The 11,355-nt window shown below is 36.2% G+C and overlaps 1 protein-coding gene across 1 annotated transcript; it reads left to right on the plus strand.

The window, feature by feature from the left end:
- The first annotated feature begins 3,242 nt into the window (after positions 1-3,242).
- On the plus strand, positions 3,243-8,767 carry psmg2 (proteasome (prosome, macropain) assembly chaperone 2). The gene is made up of 7 exons (XM_073858179.1): positions 3,243-3,476; positions 3,629-3,805; positions 3,896-3,949; positions 4,050-4,168; positions 4,259-4,432; positions 5,339-5,459; positions 8,542-8,767. Exons 1-7 carry the CDS (start codon positions 3,420-3,422, stop codon positions 8,620-8,622), a joined length of 783 nt encoding a protein of 260 aa, XP_073714280.1. The 5' UTR covers positions 3,243-3,419; the 3' UTR covers positions 8,623-8,767.
- The last annotated feature ends 2,588 nt before the right edge of the window (positions 8,768-11,355 follow it).

Below are 11,355 nucleotides of genomic sequence, written 5' to 3' on the forward strand. Positions count from 1 at the left end.
TTAGTTTAATATATCACACATCTGCACGCTACTCTCAGAATGTGGTTGTTATTTATAGATGCTGTTGTTTACCCTGACAGGAGATCATAATTTGTTTTACATTCATGTAGCAGAAGCATTTTTACAAACCAAAAAGCAACCAAACAGCAGAGAGTGACAGGTGATGTCACAGAAAACTAGTTGCTGTTCCATTCACACAGCAGAATTTCTATCTAAATGCGTTTGTGAGTCTCAATAATGTACAGTTGTGAGTTTGCTTATAAAATCCCTCCTGTAAAATAACCACACTGTGTGTGAATGCAACCGTATTTTGGTGCCAACCGCAATTACAGAAATTGTATAAAGAATCAAACTGAGCAACGTATTTGTGCATCATGAACATAATGGTCATAATATATATGACATGAATCATTTGGTGTGGTCTTTGCATACTTCTTGTTGTTGTTGTTGTTCACATCACAGAAAGGTGCTATACAATGGCACAGAAGAACCATTTTTGACTGTATGGTGCCTCTAACATCCAAAAACGTATCTATTTTACCAAAGGATTTTTGTAGAGAAGGAGGTTACACTATGAAAAGTTAAGAAAGAAATGGTTCTTTTAAGAGTACGTTAGAGTTTTGTTTAAGAAATAAAAAAATTGATTTAGAAAAAAACAATGCACAATATCCTAAATTCAAAGTTGGTGTAGTGCATGCTAGCGTGCCAGACAGCACACATTATTTCATTTCCTTTTCTCATCTGTCTCATTTGTGGTTAAGGTGCAGAAATTCAGGTGTGAAAGACAAGCAGTGGCCAAAAGCAGTTGGTTTGAATGTGTGATAAAGATCATGCTGGGTATGGTCAAATATCTTGGCTTTTAAGATCACATGGTTGTTCTCTGGTGCCTGGAAGCAGGGTGTCAGTCAGGGTCCACCTACTGGTAAAACACATGAACATGCACAGTTCAGATGGTCACATATGTCTCATTCACCTGTGAGATAACTTTGCAGTACAAAGTGAATAACATTACCAAAATAACCAACATAAACAACTGTTTTACATCAGAATTAGTTAAAGCACACTTTCGATTGTGTAGACGTAGTAACTATATGGTTACGCTAATCTGTTAACGAACACAAATTTCACAAGCAACACAATGTTTCATCAAAGTAAAATATCTGAATCCATATCAATACAAACATATCGCGTACCTACCTTACCAAAATAAACAGTGCAACGACCCTTTCAGACCCTTTGCCTCCTGCAGCTGCATCTCGTGGTTAAGTAAACCATTCTCTGCAAGCATGTGAAAAAATAGGTTATTGAAATTTGGCTCCCCTTGTGATCTCAGAAGGATAATACCCCCCTAAATCTGCACTATCCAAAAAGGACACTGCCATTTAGTGCAGAGATCAGCTCATTTGCATTTTAAAGGACACACCCAAACATGGCACATTTTTGCTCACACATACAAAGTGGCAATTTTAACATGCTATAATAAATTATCTATGGGGTATTTTGAGTTAAAACGTCTCTGGAGACACCAAAGAATTATTTTACACTTTAAAAAAATCTTGTGAAATGTCCCCTTTAAAAGTATATATAGACCAGTTCAAGAGATGTAAACAACACTGGTCCAGAAGCACTTCCTGTCCAATGGGAATGTCTAAGTGGACAGCGTATCTGCAGATCTGTTCAGTAAAACTCTCCCTAATATAATGTGATAGGAGTATTATTTTTATATTTACAACATTTAAACGTGGTGTTACAGGACATGCTGTGTTACAAATGTGAACAGAAGCGTTCTGTTCTTACCTTGTCAGGTCATTATCTAACGCTCTATAGATAGCACACAGGTGAAGTCTGGTTATTGAAGTCACAAGCAAACACACTGCAAATGGAAACAACCAAGCATGCAGTGTACGCATACAAACTGTCTACCCAGCTAGTTTTCCACATTCGTTTCAAAACTATATATTGTGCTAAATTTAAATAGGTGCCTAAATAGGTGCTAATAGTATGTTATATCTTATATTTTTAAAGAGATCCTCACTTTGAAACATACTGTAACTTTGAGAACTCATTACAACACTAGGACAAATGATTTATTTATCTTAACAAATTTCTGTATGTGTGTAGCGGCATCTGGTGGTCATTTATATAATCAGCGATCACTGAGCTTTAGCATTCTGGGTTCTGTGCACAAATCAGTGGCTGTGTCCCAAATGACATACTATGCACTATACTTAACCGTGTAGGAAAATGAATTTTAGTAGAGTAGTATCGTCACAAATGGAACACTTAACAGTTTTATTAACCTGTAAGCGGTTTCCCAGACGAGTGCAAATGTATATGCATTATAAGTAATTGAAAATCAATTTGCACACTGTTCTTTTTTAATGTCGATGTTATCTGTTTTGTCCAACATAACCTCACAAGTGTGGGTATTTGGACGCAGCCATCGTGTCAAATATTAGCTAGAAGGCGAAACTATAATGCGTTTAGGTAACCGCCACTAGGTGGCGTTTATGTATTGCGACTGCCATTTTGGGGTGAAAATGCATCAGCAGTCAGCACTATAATGACAACGAAAGAAGAGTCAAAAGTGAAATAGAAAACCGCAATGTTCGGCAGTCCACTGCAAATAAAATTAATGTGACAGTTATTTGTCGTTTTCTTATAAACTTTAACTGTTTTTAGTGTAATAGTAAACTTAATTCCTTTTAGGAACTGGCATGTTTTGCCATAGAAACCATATAATGATTCATAAGGGTGCGGCACGAATTAATTTATTAAATTAATTTGCGGAATTCATTTATTTAATTGATAACTTTTTGGCTTTCACGTCTTGTCAGTTTAAAGATCTTTGTTTTAACATATTCAGGGGATTTTCCATACAGCAAATTGCCCCCTTCAAGAGGTCTATGCGAAGGGGACGTCACGCCACATAAACAGTCACCCCAGATAAAGAGATAATAATGTTGTTGTTTTTTAATACGAGAAACAATTGCACAACTCCCTCTAGAGTTTACACATAAAGGGTTATAAACTTCGAAGGTAACAGGGCATATGGATGATGATCCCTTCCGATTGGGAAATGCCCTAAAGGCCTAAAGTTTGAAGGACCTTTATTTTGACATGGTAATTTAATCAGGCGGCAAATTAACAATAATACATTTCCGTCACGCTTATTGAAAATAAAAAAATATATTACTATACTGTATTTATTATTTGCGTTTAAAACGGATAACACATGTTTTTATGTCACAAACAATGTTTGCGATCTGTTTTGGAGGTTTTTGATCAGGCATTGAGGTATCCTTGTGAGGCATGATTCAGGTCCCTTCTCAGTACCGTGAACTGAAAGTAAAAATCACTACCGATCAAGTGAAATTACTTTACTTTTACATTGAAAGCAGACAAAGATCATTTAAAAAATGTTTATATCAACGGGGGATGATGTTCCTTCTTTCAAAGGCTTTACTTTGATTATGGTACGTAAACGATTTCTTCGTTAGTATGTTTTGTAACTTCATCAGTAACGTTACGCATGTGTGCAAGCTACAGTAGCTGCATCCAATGATCTCACAAACATTGATCATTTACTTCTTTATTATATATATATATATATATTTTATGTACATAGCCTGCAGTATCTGTTGGAAATGTGGGGCAGCTCGCAGCGGATCTCATAATCTCAACACTGAACATGCCCAGAGTGGGATACTTCCACACCGACTGTCTCATTCCTATGGCTGGCAATAACCCTTATGCTACATCTACTGAAGATGCATCCCAACTTAGTACTAACGCAGATGTATGCCTTTAAACTTGTATATCAGTCTATTTTTGTTACGTGTTCATGTGCATGCAAGTATTTGATGTGATGCGAATGTGTTTCTGTGCAGTATACTCCCACAGTGACTTAAAACTGGTTGTACTGCAGATACGGGCACCTATCATCCAGGTTTGTGATTGGAGGGATTTGCTTGTTAAGGGATAAAGTCTGTGTTTCAGTATGCCACTTGTTAACACAATAAACAACCAGTGTCAATTGTCTGCCATAGACAAGGGTAAAATCATTCAGAAAGTTGCTTGTTTCCTGGATGAAGAGTTGTGGATTCCTCAGAACTGTGCTTCTGTCCAGCAGTCATGCTTATCAGAGAGATGACCAACAACTTTTTGGGTAATGAATGACACATCCCAGCTTTAAAGCCTAGATCAGCTTTTTATCCACAAGTGTGTTGTGTAACTACGTTTGCTTATTGTTAAACAGCACTTCTGTGCGGTACCTGTTGACGCCGTCTCTTCATAAGGTGGAAGGCAAGAGAGTAGAGGATCTGGGCTGGAGGGAGATGGAGAGAATAAGTGTGTTCCCCGACATATCAGACTCGGAGCAGCGACTCTATATTCCTGGAGGAGGAATCACCAAAGCCCTTTACACAGATTGGTATGTTTTGCAAGTGAACAAAAATGTTAACATTCATTATATATTAGAGATTGTTGGGAATAGAGGGTATGCAACGACGTCACTTTTCCACGCCGGAGCTCGCCCTCTTCAGTGGCAAAACATTCAACAAAATGGCTGGTTTTCATAGCGGCTGCTACGAAAACGGCAGTAAAACTAACTATTATCAGCTTAAATTGAGTTTAGTTGGCCTTAACAGTGACCTAACAACTTGCCAAACAACCAGTTGTCTGTGGACATTGGCATATGGCCAGACATTGCTTTTCCTGACATATTTTGTCTTGCCTATATTAAACCATCCCACCTTTGTAAAACACAAGGCTCATCATAATGGATGTTTTTTAATGAAGGCTCACTGACAAAACTTTGCAAATACACAGAATAAGAGTATTCATTTGTGTATTTTTATAGGCTTTTTTATCCCAGAATTGTACATACCTGACATATGGCTACTGCTACTGATTTTCTTCTCCTTTGAGTGTTTTTTGCAGTCTGAAAAAAGACCGCTCCAAATTTTTGTTGAATCTGTTAGTACAGTCGATCACACTACTTTTCCCATTTTAGACGCATTTTTCACGCTATGCTAATGCTGTCACTCAGACTTTTTGCCACTCAGTGGGTGTAACCGCAGTCATTTTCGCCAAAGGTGACGTCATGTGCATACCCTCTATAGGCATGGTTAAATGTCAGGTTTGTACTAGCAGATCAAAAACAGTCAGATAAGCCTTGCTGTATTTATTGCATGTGACTTGTGTTAGGAAAATTTCTTTCAGCCTACGTAAGACAGATATCCATTACATTTTAACCGCTTTATTGGCACATTTTATTGATAATCTAAGAATGACTGATGGGAAATTCCTGGACTGAGGTTTATTTCTTTTATTTTAGCTGTGCAGAAGACATCTCTATGGCTGTCGTGCTGATCTTCTGTTCAGAAGGGGACAACATTCCTGATGCTTTTACCCTTATTAACACTGTCAATGACTGGCTACATCTGCTAGAAAAACCTGTAAGTGATTAAACTGGAGTTCAGAGCTGGGCACATACTGCATTATCCTAACCAGTCTCATGTAGATGTGTATAAATAGCACAAAGTGTGAAAATATATGGTGCAATATATATACACCAAATTCCAATTTTGCGTTCATATGTGATGGGCCAGTCATTCCTGTTCACTTAATACAGCACATCTTTTTGTGTCTTTTTATTTATTGGTTTCTCAAATTTTTTTCTGTTTTTTGACCATTTTTGCTTGGGTTTGGGGTTAGATATGGGATTTGCTTCAGCATGTTATTTAATACATAGTTTTCTTATATGTTTTTGTCTATTTTTAAGCCATGGTCGGTAAGAATTGGGGTTAGGATGTCATTTTATGTAACAAAAAGTTCTAAACCCAAACCCAAGCGACAGTGGTAAAAAAATAGAAAACAATGAGAAAACAATACATAAAACGACACGAAAAGATGTGCCATATTAACCCTTATGTGTTGTTGGGGCCATTTTGTTTGTCTTAATTTGGCCACAACTTTCTCTGTGTTTTAGCAAATGAATGAATTTTGGTGACAAATCTTATATTTACACATATTTAAAAAAAAATGCTTTGAAATTTTTCAAAAATGGCCACTTAATTGAACTGCTGTAAAAATGTATCAGATTAATTTTTTTTCTTTTTTTGCATAAATCTGTTAATCACCCTCATTACTGATTAAAACTACCAAATGTTTACAAAATTCCATGATTTTAACTCTTTAATTGCCAAGTTTATAAGTAATGTCACTAATTTGGGGAAAAAAACACACAAAATGACAGATTTTCAGTATAAAAAGTGATTGTGGACTGGATTTTTCAAAACCTTTTTCGCAGTCTTGGGCATGCCGGGGATTGGTGAGAACATTGGCTTTGATGCATTTCTGGTTTTTGTGCAGCATTAGATTTTAGCCATTTTTGCCCCATTGACATCCATTATAACAACATTTTTTTGATTGCAGAGCCATGACACCTTATTATCATGCATTTTTGATTCTTTGTGGTTTTTCCTTTTGCAAAGAGGTAAAATTTGTAATTTTTACTGTTGATCACCATGTGGCATCATTAACCCTTTAGTAGGCCTGTGCAAAAAACAGAGCTTAAATTCTGGCTTGTACATAGAGCTATATGGAGTATAACCATAAATAAGGGAGAAAAAAATAAAATCTGATGCGTCACAAAAACTAAAAAATGCATCAAAGCCAATGTTTTTACTAATCTTTGGCATGCCCAAGACTGTGAAAAAGGTGAAAAAAATCCAGTCGACAATCACTTTTTATATTTAAAATCTGTCATTTTGTAACCCTCCTCAAATCAGTGACATCACCTATGAATTTGGCAATTAAAGAGTTTGTAAACATTTGGTAGTTTTGATCAGAGGTTGATTGACGGATTTATGCAAAAAAAAAAAAAAAAAAAATCATCTGATACATTTTTTACAGCCGTTTAATTTAGTGGCCATTTTTGGCCACGAACAACACAAAAGGGTAGTGAATTGGAACAATGCACAAGGGTTAAATGAACAGGAAGGACTGGCGTATCATATGCATGCAAAATTGGAATTTGGTATTGCACGAGTTTTCACACTATTTATACGCATCTCCATGAGACTGGGTTCGTATTATCTAATTAACCTAAAGGCTGACTTCAGCGTCGGATGTACAGCACGTCTCCCAAAAAAAAAAAACACACCGTGGCAATTCTATCCAGAATGCATGAGCTGTGATTAGTCTGTTAGAACCCCTCCCTTGGGTAAAAACAAAGATGGACCAAGTTGAATAGTTGAACAACTCAAGCTGCAACAAAAGTACCAGTCTATTTACCTCCATCACTGTTGATGCTTTACCAAAAATGTACACAACAAGCTGCAGCTTTTTCGGCTTTTGCCTTGATACCGTGGACATTGCTTACTAGCGATCTGCATTTGTAATTGCATGTTGACGTGAACAACGATAAAGAAGTATAAATAAAAACTGACGCATAGCCGTAGGCAACGTCAGTCCTGCAGTCCCGATGTCCTGCAGAGTTTAGTTCCAGCTCTAATCAAGCACACCTGAACAACTAATCAAGGTCTAAAGAGTCACCCGAAAACTACAGGTAGGCAAGGTTTTATCAAGGTTGGAGCTAAAATCTGCAGGACATCGCCACTCCAGGACTGACGTTTCCTACCCCTGGCATAAAGGCTACCACTAAGGTCCGACGCATTAAATCGGCCTTAAATTGTAATAACAGATGAAACACCAAATTAAATCTAGTTATGTAGGAAAATCACTGTAATGGCGTATTAAAGGAATAGTTTGTAGAAAAATGAACATTCTGTCATGATTTACTCACCTGCATGTCATACTAAACTATTGTGCTTTTCTATGGAACACAGAGCTTGGTGTCTTTGTTTTTATATATTAATGGTTCATAGTGATCGCGTGAGTGTCAAGTTTATGAAAAACATAAATAGTAAAAAATTAAAGAAGTGAAACATGTTGCCACTCAAATTGATTGTGTCAAATACTTGAAACAAATCCATTAGTTTTACTACTTAAAGGAACAGTTTGTAGTATTGTGGCCTAAACTGGTACTGCAATAACAACACTTGTGGCTAACACTGGTACTGCAATCACACAGCTAATGGCCAATACACAACATGACAACATAAACATCAGTTGAGGGCTGCAACTCCACTTTTTAAATGACAATATCCTGTCCAGAACACTGTTGTCAGTGATATAAGTATTTGAAATGAAAATGATTTCTTAATGTCTAGTGACATATCAGTACCATTTTATGATTCATTTATATAAATTTCTTACATACTGTCCCTTAAAATGTTTTAATTGGCTTGACCGACATGGTCACCATAAATGTTTAATGGATAGATCTGGGAATACAAATATCATATACAGGCTTGGAACAACATGACAGTGAGTAGAAAATGACAAAAATACATTTTTGGGGGTTTTGAATCTTTGAAATAACAATAATGTGGTCTAACTTTTGTTTTTGCATGACATGTTACCTTAAAAATGTGATAACCGGATTTCAAAAGTGAAAATTGTTTTTTTTTTCAGACACAGGGCTCTGTGCAATGGAGGGTTCCTCCCTCATGGAGTCTGCTGTTCGGCTGTGGTATCCCACCTCTTCTCTTCTGAAGCATCAGTGCAGGCTCTCTGATGTGTGTGTGTTTTTTAAATGGCCACTTTAAACAGAGTAACCAATGTGGACTGATGTACAACCATCCCACTCAAAATGCCTATTTTGCTTGTACATAAGTAAATTGTTTTTTGCCAAGTCAAATGCGTGTTGTCTTTTACCCGTAATGTCGTGCTGTTCTCATCTCTCTCCACCCACTACTGGATGACAAAACCTGCTTGGCTCTCTGCCACATGAGTTTCCCAGCAGAGTCGCAGTTCTTGTAATGTGACGCTACTCTAAACATGCTGTGACCAGTTTTGTGTCAATCTGCGTTTTTGAGGGAGAAAGTGAAAATGTTGAAGGGCTATTGTATATATTCAAACCACAGTGATGTTTCCCATCATGATGATAGACATGAAATATTGTTGAATCTCACAAAAAAGTTTTTAAAGACTGGTTCAAAGAAAGCAAGTATTTTGCATTATGGGCTGCTGTGATACTATTATAATCACCAATATATTTTTACATTTTATGGTCATTTTAAAGGTGCCATAGAATGTAAAACTGTAATTATCTAGGCACAAATGAATAATAAGAGTTCTGTACATGGTAATAACATATTGTGAGCCTCAAACACGATTGTTAACTCCTCCTTATGTAAACCTCGTGCATGCAAAAGACAGCAGAAAAACGGATTAAACTCAACATAACACCAACTGTGATGTGTTAGTTGAGCTTTATGCCCCAACATTAAATTAAATACATTAAAAAACATTAAAATATGTTTAAAAAGTTATGACTGTTGAGTTAGCACTATATGCTAGTTAAAGCTATGTGCTAACATTTAGGCTAAAGTTCTACTATTGACGTTACTCTTTTACAGGTCTTAAAATCTGTATCCTCGTTGGCAATACTTTACTTAAAGGGGTGTTCATAAGAATGACATGACATGTTTCATGAACATGAAGGAGATTTTATACTGTCATTAAGTGTCATTCGCTCTATTGTGTCATTTTTAAGGCAAATATGACATTGTTTGAGATGTCTATGTTATGATAACTTATCACGACAACTTGACATTACCAAGACAACATAACTTGTCATAAACATGACATAGCAGATAAATTATCAATATTAAGAAAATACTTAGCTTTATGGGTTAACATTACAAGGGTTTTGACATTGGCTGTCATGAGGCCATTATAATTGTGTATGACCACTCTTTATCAGTGATACAAATTTAACTTGTCATTAAAATATCATTGAGTGTAATACTCTGTCAAATAGTTTTATAATGGAGTCATAAATATTTTTCTTGACCTCAACTGTAGTGGTGAAAATCAAATTTGTCATTAAAATGTAGTGCTGTGACGGATCGCAGTTGATCGGATCACGACCCACAGTTCGCATCAGGCTCGCATCATGCGATTCGCGTATTAATACGCAAATTTAAATAGGGAAAGTTTATCATTTGCATGCGTTTCAATGGCTTGCAAATGAAACACACATACAAACAAAATGATCTCCACAGTATTCCTGTTTCTAATGAAAACATTTGTTTATGTCTAAAGTATGCATAGATTAAAGTCAGAAACCACTCTCTGCTATTTGTTCTTAAAGAGACATTTAAGGAACAGTATGTAAGATATTTATATCATTTAATCATAAAATGGCCATGATATGTCACTAGACATTAAGAAATCATTTTCATTTCAAATACTTATAACACTGACAACAATGGTCTGGCCAGGATATTGTCATTTAAAAAGTGGAGTTGCAGCCATCAACTGATGTTTATGTTGTCATTTTGTGTATTGGCCACCAGTTGTGTGATTGCAGTACCAGTTTTAGCCACAAGTTTTGTGATTGCAGTACCAGTTTTGACCACAATCCTACATACTGTTCCTTTAACATCAATTGACCTACTTAAGTCTGTGTCATTAATGTTAATCAAACAAACCCAAGACAAAGAGAAAATCACTTCTGTGGCTCTAAAAAATAATAATTATATTTAATTTATACAACAATAAAGACAGTGTAGTTATTTATTTGATTTCTGTACCTAATGCTATTTTTTGTTTTATAAATGTTTGTAATTTTTTTTATTAGATTTTTCGCATCCATTTTTTATTGATCCGAAAAATGATCCGATCCGTGCCTCAAAAACTGTAGTGTGATCTGAACCATGAGTTTTATGATCCGTCACACCCATAGACTGTAAAAAAGATGGACTATGCGACGTCGCCTCCCTCCATTGCAATGAATTGAAGCCAAAAATGTCCGACCATGGTCGCCGCCATGTTGCGTAAAAACATCAGTTTGGAGCCAAGGCATGCGCAGAAGGAATCGTCCGTTAAGCCAGAGCCGCAGTATCAAACTTCTGCCCAAACGCTCACGTGCACAATTCAACCACGCCAATCATAGTGACACGCCCCATTTCTACAGCATTAAATTACTAGATAAAATGAAACTTTTCACAAAAGAGAACAATTTAACATATATCAGCGTGATAATTACTACTTGAAAGGACCAAAACCATCTTTAGGAAAATTTATTGGAAGTGTAAATAATTTTTTTAATTTAAAGCAGAGTTGTACTGTAGCCAGCCACCAGGGGGCGATCAAAGAGCCAGAGGCTTCACTTTTCGAGACTTATATGATAGTTTTATGAAAGCTTCATGAATATTCTTCATTTCATATTTTTTTTAGTTTCCACCAGGTGTTAGAGAAATAAAATCAATCATCCAATAA

The sequence above is a fragment of the Misgurnus anguillicaudatus genome, chromosome 20, assembly GCF_027580225.2.
Source record: "Misgurnus anguillicaudatus chromosome 20, ASM2758022v2, whole genome shotgun sequence".
Classification (NCBI taxonomy): domain Eukaryota; kingdom Metazoa; phylum Chordata; class Actinopteri; order Cypriniformes; family Cobitidae; genus Misgurnus; species Misgurnus anguillicaudatus.